This window comes from Siphateles boraxobius, unplaced genomic scaffold, assembly GCF_051911475.1.
Source record: "Siphateles boraxobius isolate OS27281-9 unplaced genomic scaffold, OSU_SipBor_1 3, whole genome shotgun sequence".
Lineage (NCBI taxonomy): Eukaryota > Metazoa > Chordata > Actinopteri > Cypriniformes > Leuciscidae > Siphateles > Siphateles boraxobius.
In genome coordinates this window covers 4409393-4431899 of record NW_027508919.1, presented here as the reverse complement: position 1 = coordinate 4431899, position 22507 = coordinate 4409393, and the positions used below count along the sequence as shown (strand labels likewise).

The following is a 22507-nucleotide window of genomic DNA, read 5'->3' as shown; positions in this document are numbered from 1 at the left end:
TCTTGATGTGTCCTCCTGAGCAATCGCAGGTCTAATCCAGGGCTTGACATTATTTTCAGCAGTGGATTTTAGCAGTGGCGTGTAATGCAGTCACTCCCACTAGCCACTTTTATCTGAAATAATAAACAATAAGTGCAGTGTAGTGCAATGTAGTGTTGCCAAAAATATAGATTTTTCGATACATATCGATACTAAAATAACTGAAGCGCTTCCAGTACTCATTTTCCGCAGAATAGACACACGACACCAGCTGCGCTTTTTCACTCTTCCTCTCTCTGAAAGCTAATTGACAGATGAATGAATATAGTTGATGTTACAGGGCTTGAATTTCTTTTTTGCTGCGTATTGCATTTAAACAGTCAAATACACACAAAATAATGTCAAAATGCTGGTCTTGGTGAGTATTCATGCAAGCACAGTCAGATATGTTTTAGGTTAACAAAAAAGTTTGAGAAAGTAAACGCATGTGTAACGGTATAATGGATCCATGCGTCAGGTCCTGAAGTGACAGCAGCCTAATATACCTGATATCAATTTACGAGATACTATTAAAATATCTTTATGGCAGCTTTTCTCTATGGTATCGATGTCAAAATTGTGGCCAGTGAAAATGCTGAGTGGCTTGTAACTTTAGAAAACCACTAGCCACAATGGCTGGTGGGCAAAAAAGTTAATGTCAAGTGACTGCACTTACTGACTTTGACTGCACATTATAAAATATTTGCTGTGTTTCATCCAGACGCTGCCTAAGAATGGCCTGCCAGTGGCACAAGCCATGTTGCAGAAAGGGAAATCCAATCTGAAGCCCCCTACTGGCCACTTCCAAAACGTCAGGTAATCAGGAGGAAGTTTTATGCTCTGAAAAGAAACACTGTTAGAAATACTAATAATATTTTTAGGCATAATTAATAACCAGGTGGGCACTACTAAAAGGGTGTGACGTCACTTGAAAACTATATATTAGAGAGTAATACTTTTTATGATTGTGTTTTAGGTTCCAAAGGGAAGTTTCTGGAAAGAGCTGAGTTACAGTGAAGCTCATTGGAGCGCTACATTGATCAGCTCTGCACCTTTAAGATGTCCTTAAGAGTGACCAATCAAACTGCCTCACTAAAAGTGATGTCTGCCTTATTGACTTGAACACAGAGTTAAGGATACCTTCTAACTTCAGTGTTTTTCAGGGGGTGCAGTTCCACTACTCCTGTGCCATATGTTACATTTGCCTATTTATTACAGAGACCTCAGAGAAAAGACATAACAAAAAAAAACTATGACGTATGGCATTATAATCCAACAAGAGCATGGGACATCTGAAAGAACATCTTGCAACAAGAACATGAAATGTAGATTTTTGCACGCATTAGTTACATTGTATATTATATACATAGAGTGAACTGGAAAATGGGAGCAAATGAGTTTCATCTGTTGCTTTGTCATAGATTTGTCTAGTTGTGAACTAACTTGCACTGTCAGTACAATTTAGTTTAGTACTATGGTTAATCTGTACTCAGGAAACAACCCTGGAAAGAAAAAAAACAAGAAGCTTGTTTTCATAGCAATAATAGTTCAGAAACTCATATGAACTATATAGCTCTGGGCTCTTTTTTGGTTAAATCCTGTGTAGTCATATACACTATTTATAGTATGTACTGTATATACAGCAAGTAAAAAGTATCTGTCTTAAAGGATGTTTGTGATGATGCTGGACAAGAATGACTTCAACTTGAATTTGGTGCTTTGATTTTGAATTCCTAAATGAGAGAGAAAAAATCGTTCTACCTTTTTAAATAACGCTTGGTTATATGTTCTACTTAATAAGGGCATTAACCCAGGGACTGTATTTAGGTTTAAATAACCTATAAACATGTAAATGTGTATCTTACGTTTTTTTTCTTTTTCTTTGGTCAGTCATTTGGGAAGAAAATCTCTGGAGAATTAATTATAATTTCTCCTAACATGCTTAATGTTTTGGAAAACTATGACCAATGTACTGGATTTCTGTCCGATTTTTCATGTACGTAAACTGTTATTTATTCATAGTATTAAAATTTCAAATGCAATGCCTTAATATTTTTTTTACATGAATTTTATTATATTGATAATACTGTTTATTAGTGAAATGATTATGTATTGTGGTTGATATATAGATAGTTTGATATTGCAGGTTGCATAGGAAGTCAGAAAAAAAGACACTGTAAATGTATTTGCCTTATTTTCAGTTTCTTTCATAAAAATAAAAAAATGTTGCCCTTTATGCAAAATATGCTGTAATGCAGTGCCTTCAGTCAGAAATAAATTTCCATCAATTAATCTTCTCATTATATTTGTTATTATTACTTATTCTTGTTATCATTTAAAGTGAGAAACTTTGTGAAATATTTAGCTATTTTTGTGTCTTGATGCCGATTTGCACGTTCAACTGCTATATACTGAATATTCCTGAAATGTAGACTTTGATTAAGGCAAAGACATCTTACACACACACACAGACACACACACACACACACACACACACACACACACACACACACACACACACACACACACACAGTGTGTTTTATGGGGACATTGACATTCCATAGATTTTTATACTGTGCAAACTGTATATTCTACATATACATTTAATATAAATATAAACATATAAACTCTCCATAGGTGTAAGGTTTCACATTTACTAACTAAAACTAACTTTAGCTGGAAAAAACATTTTTCAAGAGCCACTATAAAACCAAAGCAATCTCTGTTACCTTAAATTATATGTTTATCTCTGTAAAGCTGCTTTGAAACAATCTACATTGTTAAAAGCGCTATATAAATGAGGATGACTTGACTTGACTTGACATTTTTTATTCAATCGACCGGTTAAGCATTCCTAAAATGTCAAAAATTTCAGGTTTTACTTTGTGGGGTCATTTATGTTAGATTTGTTTGATATGAGCTTGGTGCATCACAATATGGACGTTTGTTTCCACCACGGAATAAAAAATGATTTTCAGTTGTTGCGGTTTCATTGGGCTGTGCTGGAGGTGTGTCTGAAGTCAACACCCTCATCATACGCATCCAGGGTCTTTTATTCTGAAACATTGAACTTCCTGTCCTTCATTTTGGCTTTACGTGTTGTTCTTGGTTCTCTATTGGACGTCCCTGCGCTATCTTGAAAAATCCTTTTTAACGACGTTTTTTCGGTGTTATCTCGACTTCATCAGCATATCAAGAAACAAATATTTAATTTAATAACCATGGACCAAATGGAAGACCCCGCTGGATCAGATAAACGAGCTATAGAGCGGAAAAGGTGGGTTATATGTCGTAAACAACGGCCTGTTTAACTTACCAGCGCTCGGAAGCTGTGTTTAGATTACAGCAATTTAAACACTACAGAAGCGAGATTAAATTCAGAATGTCACATATGAATGGCAAGAGAGCTGGATTAACGTCACTATATTACATTTATTATGTTACTATCAGCTGTTTGATGCTACACTTGAGCTATTGTGAACAGTTCATAACTTAGATGATATATCATTTGACTGGTGTACGTACAGCACATCATTTGAGGTCTATAATATTTATGTTTAATGGTACTGTTGTTTATTTTTTAAGCTCTGTGGGTGGTGATGGTTTACTGTTTGTTAAACGTTTCTATTCAATTCAGATTTTTTTTTTTGAGATAACAAACTTTTATTATGTTTTGAAGTAACATTAGTGCTAGATGATTAGACATGCGTCAGGTTGTATTGCAATGCTGCTGTTATTTATAGCACAATAATAATAGACTATGATACACATTTCCAATAGGAGTGAACTGCTTTTTTGTGACGCACCACTGGTTACATATTAAACTGTTATTTTCTTTATTTTTATAGGAGTTGAAGATGCTAAGTGAGGACTTCAGAGAGGACAAGCTTTCAACATCAGCACCGTCCATCACTTTTTCCCTCCCCATACCCTAAACATCACGCACAGGTGGAAACAGTTCCACAGACATGTTTTATAGGCCGTTTAAATAAATAATTGGATTTGTAAAATACTATCGAATAAACTACCATGTACTGATTTATCATTGTTTTTCTCTGGACAGGCGCTGGTTTAGCCAGAGTCCTCACCCCTAATACTGTCTGACTCCAGCAGTCTGATCACAAGCGTTTCGATGGGTGGTAATGAAGGAGGAGGACAGGGAGGAGAGCGATGGAGCCTCTTCGGGGTGCGGCCCATCGTGCAGAAATCCCCCACTGACCCCGGATCAGAAACCAACACTCCTGGCAAGAACCTGTTATATGGCTCTGTTATTCTAGCTTTAAAGAGGCCTAATTATAACTTCAGATTTGTTTGTTTGTTTGTTTGTTGTCCTTTATGCTAAATGTGAAAATATTGAGCATGGATTTTGGTACCAAATTTTCAGGAATTCACAATAGAACAAGAAGTGTGCGTAAAGTTCCCCATTATGCTTTTTTGTATATTACCTTTCATGCAATGTGTAATATAGCTGTTTGTAAATGTTAAAGCTCCTAATAGAAAAAGCCGATTCTGAACTGTCTGAAACGAGTTGTCAGTAATTCCAATCTTACTTCTTGCTCGAACCTACATAGTTTTGAAATAAAATGGCATAATGCCAGTTTATGGTTTTCATTGGCTGCCTGCGAACCACGTCTACTTTGACCCTCAAACACGGCAGTTTTAGCTGAGACCGGAAGAGTTTGATTTGTGTTTTCAACATGTCGAGAAGAAGCTGTTTTCTGGGTGGTGAAGCAAATCCACTTTAAATGTTTTTACAAAGGATGAGGAGTGTGGACTCATGCTTGAATTGACACGGTAAAACTAACGCTATCATTACTGTGTATCAAGCAATGAGGAAGCCTTCTGCGTTGAAATTCAGTGCTGTAAGCGTCAGACCAATCACAACAGACTGGGCCAGCTGACCAATCAGAGCAGAGGAAGAGACTAAATCCTTTATCCAACCTTTTCAGACACTGTGAGAAAAGAGCTTATTTTAGTGTAATATATTATGAGAAAATTTTTGTTTTTTGATATTGGATGCATGTAATCCTATCGTTGGAGAACTCTCGAACAAAATTAGCAACCTTTAATATAATATAGCTTAATATGGGCACTTTAATGTAAATGTTTTGTTTCTGTGACTACAGGGGGATTCACTCTGCAGTCGTACTTTGGAGTTCAGAAGTCCAATACAATGGATGCCATAAAGACCCAGATAAACCTCACTGTTGAAGATCCTGCCAAGTTCAGCTCTCCCAAGATCGAGATGATGAACGGCGAGGATGAAAAGAAAACATCCTGTCACAGACTGAGACACCGAGACATGAACATTCTCACTCCCTCCGGCTTCTGAACTCCACAAGTCTTCAACTCTCTTAAGCTTCCTCGTCTTTTGTATACAGGTTACAGCACAAATTGACAGATCTGTCACTTGCCATTTTATGGCCTCTTGTGAATAACCATAACCACACACAAATGTATCCGTTTCCCTATATCAATTTAATAGAATTTCCCTTTAAATTAGATAAGAGACGGAATCTCTTACATTAGTGCCAAGCATCACGGATAGTTGCTTTTTATTTGCATCCCCCGCCAAAATTCAGAAAATGTTCTTGAACATTTTGAATGTTTTTTTTTTATCAGTGTATGCTATGACAGATTGTTTTTGATTGTTTTAAATTTAAAACACTGTAATTGCAGTGAAAATATGCATAATTACCGAAATGCTTCTGTTTTTAGGAATGAGATGCATTCATGAGTATATCTGTTGACAGTAAATCTGAATTTTGTGGACCCATTTTGAAAAGCTCATGTGTATGTTAAGCCGGTTTCAACATCATTTTCCATTAGATTGATGGATTTCATCAGTGACAGCAGCACGTTGTAGTTCTAAAGCACATCGACAGCATAACATGCTGTTGCATGCATCTGTTCATTGCCACTACATAACATGCAATCTATAAGTCAGGTTTGACAAAACAGTCAGGTATCCATCTTTCTACATAGTTGAAACATGTGTAAGCGCGATTTTTGTGATTTATCTAAACTTTTTATTTAGTTCAGATTACTAATTTATTTTATGAATCAATGATGTGATATTGCTGTGATATGTTGTCATGTGTGGTGCCCCGTGTGCAATAAGCTACAGCATTGTTTATATCAGCATGCTGAAAGCACCTCATTCCTATCACTGGGTTTCACATTGCACACAAAACGTTTTTTCTTTCTGTATTGCGCACTACAGCCGAGTAATGTTTTGAAGGTTTGCTGTATATGCTGAAGCTGGAATCATTTCACTGTTGCAGTTTTGTATATTTGTAGTGGAAATGCTTTGGCTTTACTATATTCCACTCTGTGCTCAACTTTTCCTGTTGTAGTTTGGTTTCCATAGAGCTGGAATCTTCAATTTTGTAAGACCGAAGTGGCTTTTGCATCTCAGGCCAAACTGTCTAACGCCAGTCACGTGTTGTGTATCACATATTACCTGTTCATAATGCTCAGTATGAGTATTTGATTCCTATAATAAAACATCCCTGTTAAGCACAATGAACAATTTTGAATGTGATATTTGATTTATTTTCCAATGAAAGAAACGCATGATCTCATTTGATACCACTAAAATAAGCAAAGTTTCTGCAATTCGTAATTACTTGGCATTTAAAGTCAACATGAATTTGCACCCTTATGTGACATTTCCAAGTGAAAAGGAATATTCATGCAATCATGAAAAAAGTAGGATGTGATTTCATACACCAGGAATTGATTGGACCGTGAAAAGCATCTGAGAAACATTCAAAGCAGAATGTGGATTGTGGAGAACTGTTGAGACGCCACCAGCACCCGGCTTTTTGACCAAGACCAAGGTCAGAGGACAGGCACGTTAAGGTTACTAGTAACAAACTTTAATATCTATATTAAAAAACATCATCAAAAGCAAATCAATGCATGTAATGGCTGTCAGGCAGCTGGTAAGGTTGTTTTCCTTACTGCACAACATCAACTATTAAATACAAATACTATTTCAGCAGCAAAATCTTCCAATACCTTCAAAATTAAACATTCTTTGCGTTGAAAAGAAAAAAAACTAAACAAAAACGTAATAAAATCCTCTCAAAATGTCCTCCCATTTTGTTTTGTTTCTAAAATGTCGCAATAATACTATTGGTCAAACCATTTTTTTAACAGTTATGTAAATCACAATATAGTTACTATAGAACATTTAGTCAGCCAACTGACACCAAAGACAGGCTTCTAAAAAGTCAAATCTGTCATCTGTAACATATGAGTTAATGCATACAAGAATCTTTATATGAACTGACCACTGATTATTTGATTATTAACAATAAATATTCGAGAAAGCTTATGTAGAATGGTTGTAAAATCCCCAAAGGAGGATACACCATAATGGAAATGTATGCTGAACATGCTTAAAAACGTCTTTAAAAACATCTCGTCTGGATGTCTTTGTGTTAAATCTTGAAAAACCAAAGAAACAAAATGAGATTGATAAAATGGAATCTCTAATGTTTTCTTTGCTGCATGATATGAAAGATAATTAGGCAATACTTTGTCAATTTTAAAAACAGCCTTAAACTTGAGTCCTCAAGATGATTGAACTGAGGTTACAAAAACGCCAGTTTTGCCATCTTCAAAAAGCAAATCGATATATACCATAAATTACTATGAACAATAATATGGAATATGTATCAAAGATCATGACGTTAAAAACAACGGCAGGTAGTTACAGTTAAAATACAAAGCATTAAAACAAATGTGAGCAACAAAACATAGATGCAGTAGTTTTAAAAAAAACAACAACAAAAAAAAACAGGTACAATATAACACGCTATTCTCGCTCACTATGATGCTGTTCTGATTTTATTTTAATGAAAATGATTTTTGCATTAATATTTAATTGCTCACCATCCAAAAGTTAGTCTTTGGGCGTCAATTCCTGATGCTTTACTACAAAAAAACAAGCATAAAACAGTGACACATAAGAATGAAATCATTATAAATTACTGCTCATTAAAATTCTCAAAATAACAATCTGTTCTGTATCACCTCCATGCCAAAGCCTCTTATTTCAGGCTGCTGTTACTGTCCTATGGAGCAACTGCATCCATGAGGCCAATCCCTGATCTCTAATCATCTCCAAGAGCTCAATTATGATCCTCCATGAAAAATATTGACCATAGCGAGGGCTGCTTGCACCCTCATTCGACCTGCACATTGAGGACAGTCAATATTAACCAATATTATTGAGATACCGTCACTTGAGGGACCGTAAAAGTCATTGAAACTGCTCGGGTTCTTGAAGAACTTCAAGGCTGGGAGAGACGTTTCCTCTTGAGTTTCTGAAGCATTCCCTGCTCCTTTAAAAACAAAACGGGATGTGATGCAAAATTCTTGTATCAGCACCAGTTGAGCGGGTCGGTCCAGCATGCCCATGCAACATTCCCCACGCTCATTACAGGCAGCTGATGGTGAAAAATGCTGTCATCTTAGGCTCCAGGAATTTAAAAAAATGATATATATAACACAAACAATGCAAAAACAGCATCTACTATTTGGTCAAAAAAAAGTTTATGAAAAAATAACACTGATGAATGTTCATCGAAGTCTCTTGTCTTTATAAAATGTAAAAAATATTTAAAAAGTGAAAAAGCTGTATGAAATTCCAATATATATCACATCAATATGTACAGACGACATGCCTCAGGTTACACATCACTGCAAAAGAACAACAAACAAACGATATTAGTCATGTGCTATGTGGCATTTATGTGGCATGTGTACTGAAGCACACTGCAGTCAGGTCATTTTAAACAGGCAGTTGTTAATGTTAAAGTCACACACATGAACTATACAGACACGGGTATGGTATATTCAAGTGTCATAATGTATTATTTTTTTACTGACCTTGTGCCAGCAACCTGGTATTGGTAGTCCATCAGGACCCTTGAAAAAAGAAAATGAGTGTAAGAGCAGATAATCGATTTTCAATTGCAATTTTATTGAACAAATGAATGTGTTAAAATGGTAATAATAAATGAATAATTAAATAATGTATATCTAAAAATATATGCATACATTTTTTTCTATTTTGTAATAAGGAATAGAAGACATCAACCTAAAAACTCAAACTCAGCAAAGGATCACAACAACAAAAAAACTTGATTTTTATGTACATGCTTGCCAAACTCATCACAATAATGCTAAGGTGTTATGAGGTAAGTAACACTAATTAAATAATATCAGATCATTACATAATGCTTGATAAGTTACAATGTTTCTTATGAATCGTAGTTAATATTTTTTTAATGAGTCAGCTTTGGATTTTATAACCCTTAAATACAAAGTTTGGGGTTGGGAAGATTTAAATGTTTTTGAAAGAAGGCTGCATTTATTTGATAAAAAAAAATGATGATTTGCTGCTCAAGAAATATTTATTATTACTATCAATGTTGACAAATGTGCTGCTTAATATTTTTCTGGAAACTGTGAGACATTTTTTTTTTCAGGATTCTTTGATGAACAGAAATCGTTTGTAGCATTATAAACCACGTCACTGTCACTTTTGATCAATTTAATGCAGCCTTGCCAAATAAAAGTATCAATTTCTTTCAAATGAAAAAAAAATTGTTCTGACCCCAAACTTTTGAACTGTTTATGTAGGTGACAGATAGTTTAAAAGGAGTAGTTAAAAAGGAAAAAGAAAGTGTCAGAAACAGGGCGGGCAGAGAGAGAGAGAGAGAGAGAGAGAGAGAGAGAGAGAGAGAGAGAGAGAGAGAGAGAGAGAGAGAGAGAGAGAGAGCAGGCAGATATACTGTACCAGTGGGCAGGGGGCCTCAGGGGCCGGCTGCCCCATTTCCACCGCCTCTTTTTTACATCCATCACCTCCCTGTCAGCGAGAGCATACATACAGAATATACACTCCCATAATGACTAAAAACAAACAACACACACACACACACACTCTGGAGAGCCCAATCAAAGAGAAACTGAAACGGAACAGCAGTCTATAGAAACATACAGAAGGAAGGCGAGGAAATGTGGAAAAGGGAAAAAAGATGTCTGTGATATGTCTGTGCGCCCAGATGGGCACAACATTGTCCTTCCCGACAGAATTACCCGGCATGTTTTTTCACCTGATTTTCAGCAGTATGAATCTGTAATACATCAACGCATATAAACATTTCTAAAGTAGCTACAGCACGCACCACGGGACAGGGCTGGTCCAGACCCGGCGGCCCCTGTTCGCCTTTCTTTCCCTTGAGCCCTCTCTTTCCAACAGGACCGCGATCTCCCTGTGAACAGGACCAACCATCGGAATGAATTCAACAAGATCACTTGAAGTAAAGGACTATGTACAGTCAGTAAATAAATAAAGCACTGTTTTATTGAACATCTGTGACAGTTTCATTGATTGTCTGAGGTAAATATGATACAGCACCTGCTCTCCTCTCTCCCCACGCTCACCCCTGTCTCCTTTAAGGCCAGGAAAACCCTGCAATACAAGAATATCAAAACTTCCATCAAGAGATTCACCAGCCCTAAGATAGATAGAATGATCGATAGAATGATAGTTAAATATAAGGATCAATAGAATGAAAGACAGAATAATAGATAATATAATAGATAGATAGATAGATAGATAGATAGATATTTAGATAGATAGATAGATAGATAGATAGATAGATAGATAGATAGATAGATAGATAGATAGATAGATAGATAGATAGATAGATAGATAGATAGATAGATAGATAGATAGATAGATAGCGCTGCTTACATCTAATCCAGGTTCCCCTGGTTTTCCCTATAAAAGAAAAAAATATATAATTTAATTACATTTAGTACCAATACAAGTACCTGTCATATTACTTTACAATTAAGTTTAGGCATTACATTTCACATTCATCAAATCAAATAAAAATTGATTGATGAATCCCTTTTCTAACCACAAAGTGCAATAAAAATAAATAAATAAAATATTAAATTAGAGAGGGAGCTGAAAGGAATAAAATAGTTAGCACAAATACATTTGTTCAAACCGAATGGCCATTACAAATAGTGATTAGTTGTTTACCTTTTCACCCTTTGTGCCGGGTAGACCAACTAATCCTGTTGCTCCCGGGGGCCCTTGAGGACCCTGAAGGCCCTATAAAACATAACAATAAGCATAAACCATCGGATATGTTATGGTTATAGCTTACAGATATTATAAACATGGATAACTTCATAAGAGAGTAAATAAAAGTCGGCACACTGCTGCTTCCAAGGAATCAATTTATTGGACTGTATAACGTTTTCTGGATGTGCGCATACTACTACCATGGATAACTTCATACTCATAACATCCACAGGCCAATCGTACATCTATGTGAATATGGCTTTTGCTTTTAAATCCAGGACTAGTGCATTATGGGATTAAATGATCTCACTTGTATTCCTGAAGCACCGTTTTCTCCCTTCTCTCCTTTAATACTCTCCCCTGGATCACCCTGCGAGAGATTCAATACAGCGTTGAAGACTTCACTGGATTTATTATGGAGTTCAAAGTAGTTAAGTTCAGTTTACGATGCGTTTCATGTCAAAATAAAAAGTTGGATAAATCACTCAATTTAAGAATCCATAAATTAATAGATCAAATAAAATAAAATAAAAACAAAATAAAAATAAATAAATAAATAAATAAATAAATAAATAAATAAATAAAATAAAATAAAATAAAATAAAATAAAATAAAATAAAATAAAATAAACACCTACTTTGGTGCCTGGCATGCCACGATGACCCTTAAACACACATAATAACGGTCACAAACTTTGAATCGTGTTATTAAATCACTCTTAAAATCATGATCTTTCAGATGGCATTTAATCTCCATCAAAGAAAAAAAAAATGTAATAAATAAAAAAGAGAGAGAACATATTGTTAGGCTAAGTACAGTTTGGTTACATATGTTAATGTGATACAGATAAAAATCAAAGGATAATTAACACGAGACATGATACATCAAAATAACTCATTCATTCCATAGCAGTCACTTCTAAAAAAGCTTGTAAAATTGTCAACAGTCATCATATTTGTTTTCAGACGTCATCAAATTAACTGAAAGTAAGATATCATATAAGTCTAAAATGTGTCTCACCATGTATCCGGGTTGTCCTGGTGGACCTGGAGGCCCTGGTGGTCCCGGCTGTGAAATCATCTGAACCTGTAGATAGACATAAAACCAAAGCTGACGATGACTGAACTCCCGACACTAGACTATTAATGAACGATTCAATAATCGCGGGTGCAGTTGTACTAACCAGATTGTCTTCTAGTATAGAGTCTCCTTTCTCTCCTTTCTGCCCATCCACTCCCTATAACACATTTAATTAATATCAACAATATTATAAAAAGATAAATGAGAATATTCAGAAGGAGAAAATGAAGGAGAAAAATGAATACATACAGAGGGACCAGACAGGCCCATTTCTCCTTTCTCCCCCCTCTCTCCAAGTTCACCAGGCTCTCCAGTGTCTCCCTTATCACCCTGATGATCACATAAATCCAAATATTGATGTGTAATTCATTTGCATGAAACTCAGAGATCTAAATTAGTCATTAAAGTTTAAAGAACTCAATTGTTCTTGTCCTTGTAAAACTATGTATATTTTAAGAACTGATATTCTTCTAAATGGGTTGAACGAATTATCACCTTTTCGCCATCAACCCCAGCAGGCCCAGGCAAGCCGAGTTCACCCTGTTTGGATGAATAAAACATACTTAGAGAAGAACAGAATTTATATTTCTCATTATTCTATTAATTAGTTCAAACTCAGTGACTTACATCGTCTCTGACAATCACACGTTCCAACCGAGCCACTCATTAAGAGTTTAACACTGTGGAAATTCATAAAAATGTGAATGAAATTCACCTTTGGACCTTCTTTTCCTGGTTGTCCCGGGGGTCCAGGAGGGCCAGGTGGTCCCTATTTGGGAAGCAAAAGGAACAGAAAGAAATAAAGCTTATAAAATGGTCTTTTTGGAAAACCCACTTTCGCATTTCGAGAACCACAAACCTCTGATAGACCTCATTTTACGACTGCTATAAAACAGGGAAATGTTTTTTTTCCAATATAACTCTTAATGTGTAATCAACCCTGTGGGATCTGAAACTTTTGGAGTATGAAAACAACATCCCTTAACAATGTTGATGGCATTCTTTGAAGGAAATATTGCTATTCTTTAGTCTAATACAAACCATAATTATTGGCTGATCTTTTTTAATTTCCTTGACACCATATTTCAATTTATCAGCGCAATGAGCTGGCAAGATTTGGGGTTCGATAAACATTTCAGACTGATTGCACTGTTGATAGAGATGACCACAAAGCCTTGCAAATGTCAAAAATAACAAATTTCCTAATTTTTCCTCCCATTTCCCAACTGGTATGTGACAAAACAGAGACTTTCAAAAAAGGGCATCATCCAGAACATTTAAACAGACATTATAATTAATGTAACCACAAGAACCATTCAATAAACAACCCATATACACATTCTCAGAACAAGAATATGCAAAGAAACATTTGCTACTAATTGCATCTAATTTCAAAAATCTGTCTCTGTATATTACATGAAGCATAGCCAAGTAAAGTAAAATTATTTGAACAACTATTTTAAATTTAATTTTGTCACTCATGTTTACTTCACTGTCTGACCACATAATGTTGCATGCATGCTACAGACTTTGATAATAACAATAGTAGTTACATTAATAATATATAATACAAAAAAACATTATTTACAGTGTTTAATTTGGCAACTGCAAAAAAATGATATTATGAACTTTTATATTCACACGCAGATACAGTGAGTATTTGTTAAGGATTAGGATCAGGCTGCATATTTATCAAAGAAAAAAGCAGAAATGGCAACCCATGCTATATTACAGTTACCGAGACACTGATGGTTTTGATGGCCTGCCAGAAAAAAAAAATCAACCAATGTCAGACCTCAGATTTCAGAACACATAATGGCATTTGGTTTTAATACAACCATGAATTTATAGTCATCTGTGGTTTACATAGTCGCATTACAGGAAGTCTAACCAGTCACATCAAATGTACATTAATCCAGATGACCAACTGGCAAAAAATAACAGATTTATAAGTTGTTTAGAAGACATTTTTTTTACCATTAGTAAAATCACAACTCACCTGAAAGGCATCTAAGAGTTTTCCATTAAAGTCAATGATGTCACCAGATGCTGATGTGCCTTTCTCACCGGTGAGGCCCTGCCGGGATGAAAAAAAAAGTTACACAACTGACCACACAAATCTGCAAGTGTTCTCAGATGTGGAGAGGTGTTTCTCCGGTTTTGTTTTGTGATTCCAGTGTATTAAAAATGACAATGTCCGCATTGTAAAACATCACCACTGGTATTTATGAACAACAGCAGAACTGATTTATGTTTCATGTGTCAGAACTTCCATTAAGGGAACATTAGTGAGACATATATTTATGCTCCCTGGTTTGCACGGTGCATTGTGAGACTTTTTAAGGAATGAACGCTTCAGTGCACTGGAAAGATTTTGGGATTGAGACAGCAGTTAAAATGGCAGACTCCCTGATCAGTGTCCTGACTACTGAACTAGGAAGCTGATTGAGACACACCCATGGTCCAGAGGACGATCTGCTGAAGTTCAAACTCAGCATCAGAATGGGGAAGAATTGTAATTTAAGTGACTTTGAAAGTGGCATGGTTGTTGATGCCAGATGGGCTGTTGAGTATTTCAGAAACTGCTGATCCACTGGGATTTTTACACACAACCATCTGTAGGCTTTACAGAGAATGGTCTGAAAAAGGAAAAAATATCCAGAGAGCGGCAGTTCTGTGGGTGAAAATGCCTTTTTGATGCTAGAGGTCAGAAGAGAATGACCAAACTGGTTCGAGCAGACAGAAAGTCAACAGTAAATCAAATAACCACTTGTTATAACCGAGGTCTGCAGAAGAGCATCTCTGAACGCTCAACATGTCAAACCTTGAAGCAGATGAACAACGGTGCCACTGTCAGCTATGAACAGGAAACTGAGGCTACAATTCGCACGGCCTTATCAAAATTGGAATATAGAAGATTGGAAAAACGTTGCCTGGTCTGATGAGTCTCCCACGACACGCCTCCCAGGGAAGAATTTCATCACTTTTGTGGAATAGGTGCTGGTGAATAATGGATCAGCTTTTACCATCTGTCCACCAGTGGACGACATCACCAGCCCCATTACGGACCCAAAGGCCAACCAGCCATCACCTCGCTCCACGGATATAAAGCCAGAGCCAACGCAGACAGAGAGCCCGAGTCTGGCGTGATGCACGAGTCAGCGCCAGAGAAAAAGACTGAGCCAACCAGGGGCGTCACTAGGATTTTCATTTTAGGGGGGCTAAGCCCCCAATGAGGGTATGATTTTTTTTTTAAATCTAAAAAAAGGTAACACTTTAGTTTAGGACCTAATGCTCACTATTAACCAGTTTCAATACCATGCAAAGGCAGGGTTTTATAATCACTGTGGTCCCAAATGTGAGGTAGGGCAGATAGGGGGGTTCTGGGTTTCCCCAGAAAATTTTGATTTCTCTGATCTACATATTTTAAGATGTTTTGAAGGCCAAAAAACCATGTGGTTTTGCCATGTGGTTAAAGCTTGGATAACAGCTTTAAAACCATGTCAGTGGGCAGCTGATTATTTTTCATCATCAGCAACACACCCTTTTTCTCTTTGTTTTTATCTTGCCCTGTCTCTTCCCCTCCTAAAGCTGGGCTTTGACTGATATAGGCTTTTCATTTTTGTCTGTCAGTGAAGAAAGTAAACATAGGGTCAACTGATAGGTTGATTTTGCCTATGAATCATTTTCTCAGACACGTTTATTTCCTGAAAGCTACTAAAGCTAGGTATTAAATGCATTCACAATATGTAGGCTACACATTCATTATTGATCTTATGCCTAATACAGGGCCGTAGACAGGGCTTTATAATCAAAGAGGTACTAAATTTGAGGTTGGTAGGGGGTTCAAATTTTTTATTTCTCTGATATGTGCATTTCAAGACGTTTTTAAGATAAAAAAGGATAAGAAATAGCTTTAAAACCATGTTAGTGGGCAGTATATTATTGGTCAATACCTGCTCTCTCCTCATCTCCATCACTCTTTCTTTTTTCTCAGTCTCTTCATCCCTTTCTCTTCCCCTCCTAAAGCTGAGCTTTTTTAATTTACTAAAGGCTACAATTTGTATTATATTCTCAATATGTACACATTCATTATTAATCTTGTGCCTAACATGATGAAAATGGCTTTGTTAATGTTTCTTGTCCCCTCACAATGACAGTAAACTAATTATTACATTACATAAGTCACATACTTTTTGAACTGAAAATAGGTAGGCCTAACGTTACATGGGGATATTTTCCGCTCAAAATGACGAAATTAGATGGGGTTTTATGTCAAATATGAAATGTTAAGTTTAGCTACTTACATCTTATCTCGCACTTGACCGTATGCGTCGAGTCGCACTGTTAAAATTCGCGCTCAGCAGCGTCTGTGAACATAAAGCCCGCCTACTTTGATTTGATTGGTCATCTCAAATATTCTGACATTGACGAGCAGTGACAGACCAATGAGGCTCAGATGAACACACACACACACCCTGTCCTCTGTTTCTGACGTGCTCTCTGCTCGGCGCCGCTGCGGATTGAAGATGAAGAGCGCGCTAAATCTGATCATAACAAGACTGAAGCGAACATTTTTAGGGGGGCTAGGCAGAAGTTTAGGGTGGCTGAAGCCCCCCTAAAAAGGGCCTAGCGACGCCCCTGGAGCCAACCATCTCCCGAGCCTGAGCGTCGGACCAAGTGTTTGAGCCGGCATCATGCACTTTGGGAGTACTTGTGGAGTTTGAGGGAATGGGAGAAGACCCCACCCACACTCCCACCACTGAGGAGTGAGGGACCTTCAGCTACACTTCGTCCCTTAACCCCTTCGGCTCTGTCTGGCTCTGTTGGACTCCGCCTTCCCTCTGGCTCCGCTTAGGTCCTCAGACCCAGGGGAGAACCTCAGTCCTCAGACCCACCGGCTCCACATCAGTCCTCTGGCTCCACCTCAGTCCTCAGACCCACCGGCTCCACATCAGTCCTCTGGCTTCACCTCAGTCCTCTGACCCACTGGCTCCACCTCAGTCCTCAGACCCACTGGCTCCACCTCAGTCCTCAGACCCACTGGCTCCACCTCAGTCCTCTGGCTTCATCTCAGTCCTCTGGCTCCACCTCAGTCCTCAGACCCACTGGCTCCACCTCAGTCCTCTGGCTTCACCTCAGTCCTCTGGCTCCACCTCAGTCCTCTGGCTCCACCTCAGTCCTCTGGCTTCACCTCAGTCCTCTGGCTCCACCTCAGTCCTCTGGCTTCACCTCAGTCCTCTGGCTCCACCTCAGTCCTCTGGCTCCACTTCAGTCCTCTGGCTCCACCTCAGTCCTCTGGCTTCACCTCAGTCCTCTGGCTTCACCTCAGTCCTCTGGCTCCACCTCAGTCTTCTGGCTCCACCTCAGTCCTCTGGCTCCACCTCAGTCCTCTGGCTTCACCTCAGTCCTCTGGCTCCACCTCAGTCCTCTGGCTCCACCTCAGTCCTCTGGCTTCACCTCAGTCCTCTGGCTTCACCTCAGTCCTCTGGCTCCACCTCAGTCCTCTGGCTTCACCTCAGTCCTCTGGCTTCACCTCAGTCCTCTGGCTCCACCTCAGTCTTCTGGCTCCACCTCAGTCCTCTGGCTTCACCTCAGTCCACTGGCTTCACCAAAGTCCTCTGGCTCCACCTCAGTCCTCTGGCTCCACCTCAGTCCTCTGGCTTCACCTCAGTCCTCTGGCTCCACCTCAGTCCTCTGGCTTCACCTCAGTCCTCTGTCTCCACCTCAGTCCTCTGGCTCCACTTCAGTCCTCTGGCTCCACCTCAGTCCTCTGGCTTCACCTCAGTCCTCTGGCTTCACCTCAGTCCTCTGGCTCCACCTCAGTCTTCTGGCTCCACCTCAGTCCTCTGGCTCCACCTCAGTCCTCTGGCTTCACCTCAGTCCTCTGGCTCCACCTCAGTCCTCTGGCTCCACCTCAGTCCTCTGGCTTCACCTCAGTCCTCTGGCTTCACCTCAGTCCTCTGGCTCCACCTCAGTCCTCTGGCTTCACCTCAGTCCTCTGGCTTCACCTCAGTCCTCTGGCTCCACCTCAGTCCTCTGGCTCCACCTCAGTCCTCTGGGTTCACCTCAGTCCTCTGGCTCCACCTCAGTCCTCTGGCCCCACCTCAGTCCTCTGGCTTCACCTCAGTCCTCTGGCTTCACCTCAGTCCTCTGGCTCCACCTCAGTCCTCAGACCCTCTGGCTCCACCTCAGTCCTCAGAGTCACCGGCTCCTCCTCAGACACTCATCACTGTGGCCCCGTCTCTACTAGTTCCTAGTTAGTTTCCTTGATTGTTAATCAGTGCCTCACACCTGTCTCCCTTCAGTTTGATTGTCCTCTCCATGTATTTAGCCTTGTTCTTCCTTAGTTCCTTTGTCTGGTGTCGCCTTTATTTAACGTGGTTGTGTTATGTATTCTCCTGCAATCTCCTGAGTGTTCCCTGTTTATTTTATTAATAACCGTTTTTGTTTTATATCTCGTCGTGTGCTTCTTTACAGCATTTTACAGCTTTTTTTGCATTTATGCAATAGAAGATTCATTTTGGTTCTCCCCAAAGAACATTTTAGTCAATATTTCTTGATTTTTTTTTTACTATGAAGAACATTTAAATAATCTAAAGAACTTTTTTCAACTATAAAGAACCTTTTTTTTGCAATGAAAAGTTTCCATGGCTGTTAATTCTTCATGGAACCATAGATGCCTGTCGTATGATGCATCATTCCTCACCGTTTCGCCCTGGGGTCCTTGTTCTCCAACATCTCCTTTATCTCCCTGAGAAATACAAAGCCCAATATCAAACCAACACAATCAATCACACGTATGTTACCCATTTACTGTAAGTCCTGTCTTTGTAGGAATCACTTTAAATATATATATATATAAAACAGAAATAGCTTCACCCAGCGCTCACCTTCAAGCCTGGCAGACCATCGGTTCCTCGGTCACCCTGAGGACCTGGCTCTCCCTGCTCGCCCTGCCAAATGTATACAGAGCATTTAAATTAATATAGAACAGATCGCAGAGAATCAGAGTGCAGCAAAAGATGCTTGAACAGAGCAGTCGGGTCCATATGAAGTCCATTACACTATGAAATCATTCTTATTAGGCTGTTAATGATTAAGTAATAAGAGGCTATGGTCAAATTGAGCATATGATCAAACCCAAAGAATATGCTGCATGGGAGGATTGAAAGAAAAAAATAACAGAAGATAAATAAACAAATGAATAGTTAGAAAATATTATTTGAAGTCTCATTTAAATAATGGACGAATAGGACCTTGACAGTATGTTTTTGAATAATGATTATGAACTTTTCAATATTCTGGTGTCAAAAAAACAAGAATCTGACCTTTAACCCTGGGGGTCCCTGTGGTCCTTGGTAACCCTGATCACCAACTTCACCCTGTAAAACAGTTAGGAAAATGTCCAAAAATGCAAGGATAAAGACACAAACACTTAATATCATCCATCACTGCTTTCAAAATGTGTCAACACCACTGCTCTATATGAATGACTGGATTGCTGATTGCGTTTTAAACTGGCAGCAGGCGGTGAAGCCACTGGAAGTGTTCGAGCAGCCATCTTACGATTCCCTACCAACAGCGGGCATCATTGACTTACAGCCAAAACATCGACCTAAAATCACCTGCTTATCAGGGTATCAGTTGCACATAAATAGTTATGTACATTAATTGATACTTTGAACGTTATCTGTAATATTTATGGTCTTTCTCGGCAGGATAAGCGATATATAAATTGTTAAGATGGGTGTGTCTTCTGCACACTGCTGACACAGGTAACTGAATGAACACAAAATAGATTTCTTTATGTACTTAATTATGCAGGAAATATTAGGCATGAACATATCTTGGATTATTATCAGAAATTGATTTGAATATACAACAAATATTACTATACATACAATCACCTATTATTATTTTGCACTATATTGCAAATTATATATATAATCTTCAAACTGTACTGCACTTTGGTACACTGTGTTTTTTAAGGTGCTTTATAAATAAACTTTGATTTGATTTGATTTATGTTATATAAAAAAGGTTTACCATGCATCATCTTGCTCAGAGCGACAGTATAAATGCTTGGAAATACAGCTTGATGTCTTTAAATCCATACGCAGTCAGATTAATTTCTCTGAATAAATTGTGAAGTGTGTATATTATTTCCTGATGTCTTTTTGTTGACCAACATCCTCTTCAACTCTTGGCGATCTTGTAAACCATTAAAAAGTCACAGGTCAGCTCAAATTATATGACGGTTTGCATATGAATTAAGTGTTATTTGTATAATTTTACCAACGTTTAAGTGGTTATCTTTACTGCTTTGAAATACATGCTGTTAATGAAAACACTGTTGAATAATTTACAGTTACTGTACAAAAAAAACAGCATTATATAACACAATATAATTACATAACCACAGTGAATAATGATGAACTAAGTTGTCTGCGCATGCCTTACAAAGCATAAATCTGTATCCAGATTTCAGAAGAATCATTTTGACATTTGTAATACAGTACAAATGGTGAAGTGTCTCATCAGTTGATATTTGTTATTTATGTAATTTAAACAAATAACCATTTAAAAGTTTTAGGATGTTTGGGTTGTAAGAATGTACATGAAGACTTCAGATATAAAAACGCTGACTCGTTAGGTAATGTTTTCTCATTAAAATCAGATGATTTCCTAATAATTCAATAGAATGTCAGGGATTACCAACATGGCGGCGCTGTGGCTTCACTTTTTATGATTTCATGAGCAAATTCAGTCATTTAAATAGGTCAGTAGTCAAATCCCAATTAATGGGTTTGTAATGCAAGTTCACGGTACATTAACAATTATGCATGTGGCAGACACTTTTATCCAAAGCGACTTACATTGCATTTCAAGGTACACACATTTACATTCTTATCAATTCTTGCTCTTCCTGGGAATTGAACCCATGACCTTGGCGTTGCAAGCGCCAACACTCTACTGTTTGAGCTACAGGAAAGGTGACATTACTACATTCTCAGTCCCGCTGCAGGAGACGTTCATTGACAGTCTGTTTCTGGTCAGTTTTGAGAAACATTTTACAGAAATTATAAGAGAATATGGCTGAACAAGTTCTAGCTAACTACCTGAATAACAGCGCATCCCGTTTACAGACATTTGAAAACATTTAACACAAAAATATGTTAAATATGCGATGTAATGTAAGTCTCGACGGATCTTTTTCTGTATAATGACGTTCATCCAAGTGTTGTCCAGTGTTGGGTAAGTTACTCTAAAAAAGAAAATCTTTAGCAGTGTAATTAGATTACTATACTAATCACTTTATCTAAAAAGTATTGCATTACTTATTACTAATTATTTTCTAAATGCTATATCAACCTCAACCAGTTGAACAATACAAGGATAGACATGAAACTGCTCAGTCCTACTTTACATTAGGTGTCTTTAACTACTATGTATGTACTAACATTTAAATTAATAATTTGATACAATACACACGTATTGTGCACTGTACTGTACATACATGTTTTTACAAATGTACTTTTAAAAATACCTGCATGTAATTACAGCTGTAAATAATTTCTGTAATTACATCAATAAGATGCATTTAGAACATTTTCTAATTAGAAAATTCCATTTCATGCCATCTTTATAGTCAAGATGAAAAGCAAGTTTTACCCTATTTACTTTCTTAAGGTCTTAAGGTTTTATTGATTCCAAAGAAAGACCTTGGTCTTGGTACTAATGTTTCAATGTAAAAGCTTGCTTCAGCTCTGAAACAACTTTCCTTTTCGGCTGACATCACCCTCCCCTCCCCTCCAGCCACATATAAAGGCCACTTTTCAATTTTCATAGATAAAAAAAATAAAGTTCAACTCTACATTTTTCTTATTTCCTGTTTCACTTAGAAATAAATTACATTACTGAAGTAAAAAGGGTTGCGAACACTATCTCATGCTGACTTTATGTACAACAGGCCCAATGCGACTTGAACACTATTCACATGTATGTTTCTCATCTTAGCATCTCACTCACAAACATGCACATGTACTAAAAATAAACTGATATTACACATTAAAAGTCTTTCTAGTGAAATAGGCAGAAAACAATTCAAGACATCATACAGATGTCAGCGCAACCAGACATCAGTGTGTTTAAGGACAGCTAAAGTCAGCAAGCACTTACCAGCACAAAGGACAAAACACTCAGACATGCTGTTCAAATTTATGCCAAGAGGAAAGAATTTAGTCTTTCATTAAATTAAGAAAGCAAGACATTTTTACCTAAAAAACAAGA

At 37.7% G+C, this 22507-nt stretch overlaps 3 protein-coding genes across 3 annotated transcripts in view; 2 read left to right on the top strand and 1 right to left on the bottom strand.

The window, feature by feature from the left end:
- adam19b (ADAM metallopeptidase domain 19b) overlaps window positions 1-2310 on the top strand; it is a 32900-nt gene extending 30590 nt beyond the window's left edge. Inside the window, exons 22-23 of the mRNA XM_077247504.1 lie at window positions 740-834; window positions 995-2310. Of these exons, the coding sequence (XP_077103619.1) occupies window positions 740-834; window positions 995-1025 (126 nt within the window). The 3' untranslated portion in view covers window positions 1026-2310. The remainder of the gene's footprint in view (window positions 1-739; window positions 835-994) is intronic.
- A 694-nt stretch (window positions 2311-3004) lies between these two features.
- LOC143756781 (putative monooxygenase p33MONOX) lies at window positions 3005-6550 on the top strand. The gene is made up of 4 exons (XM_077247503.1): window positions 3005-3295; window positions 3867-3966; window positions 4082-4262; window positions 5145-6550. The coding sequence occupies exons 3-4, from the start codon at window positions 4151-4153 to the stop codon at window positions 5348-5350; spliced, it is 318 nt and encodes a 105-aa protein (XP_077103618.1). The 5' UTR covers window positions 3005-3295; window positions 3867-3966; window positions 4082-4150; the 3' UTR covers window positions 5351-6550.
- Window positions 6551-6877: 327 nt separating this feature from the next.
- col23a1a (collagen type XXIII alpha 1 chain a) overlaps window positions 6878-22507 on the bottom strand; it is a 150242-nt gene continuing 134612 nt past the window's right edge. The window contains exons 14-33 of the mRNA XM_077247216.1: window positions 19784-19842; window positions 19546-19651; window positions 19108-19170; window positions 18924-18968; window positions 14214-14291; window positions 13953-13976; window positions 12930-12983; window positions 12710-12754; window positions 12464-12544; window positions 12318-12371; window positions 12155-12220; window positions 11772-11798; window positions 11445-11504; window positions 11090-11161; window positions 10793-10819; window positions 10454-10507; window positions 10221-10307; window positions 9833-9901; window positions 8920-8958; window positions 6878-8372 (exon numbers count right to left, since the gene is read on the bottom strand). Coding sequence (XP_077103331.1) covers window positions 8322-8372; window positions 8920-8958; window positions 9833-9901; window positions 10221-10307; window positions 10454-10507; window positions 10793-10819; window positions 11090-11161; window positions 11445-11504; window positions 11772-11798; window positions 12155-12220; window positions 12318-12371; window positions 12464-12544; window positions 12710-12754; window positions 12930-12983; window positions 13953-13976; window positions 14214-14291; window positions 18924-18968; window positions 19108-19170; window positions 19546-19651; window positions 19784-19842 — 1161 coding nt within the window. The 3' untranslated portion in view covers window positions 6878-8321. The remainder of the gene's footprint in view (window positions 8373-8919; window positions 8959-9832; window positions 9902-10220; window positions 10308-10453; window positions 10508-10792; window positions 10820-11089; window positions 11162-11444; window positions 11505-11771; window positions 11799-12154; window positions 12221-12317; window positions 12372-12463; window positions 12545-12709; window positions 12755-12929; window positions 12984-13952; window positions 13977-14213; window positions 14292-18923; window positions 18969-19107; window positions 19171-19545; window positions 19652-19783; window positions 19843-22507) is intronic.

What these genes read in the sequence shown, in the direction of transcription:
- LOC143756781 (XM_077247503.1), top strand. Translation starts at nt 4,151, where the DNA reads ATGGGTGGTAATGAAGGAGGAGGACAGGGAGGAGAGCGATGGAGCCTC. An exon ending in ATCAGAAACCAACACTCCTG is followed by an intron (nt 4,263 to 5,144) that starts GCAAGAACCTGT and finishes CTGTGACTACAG; the next exon opens with GGGGATTCACTCTGCAGTCG.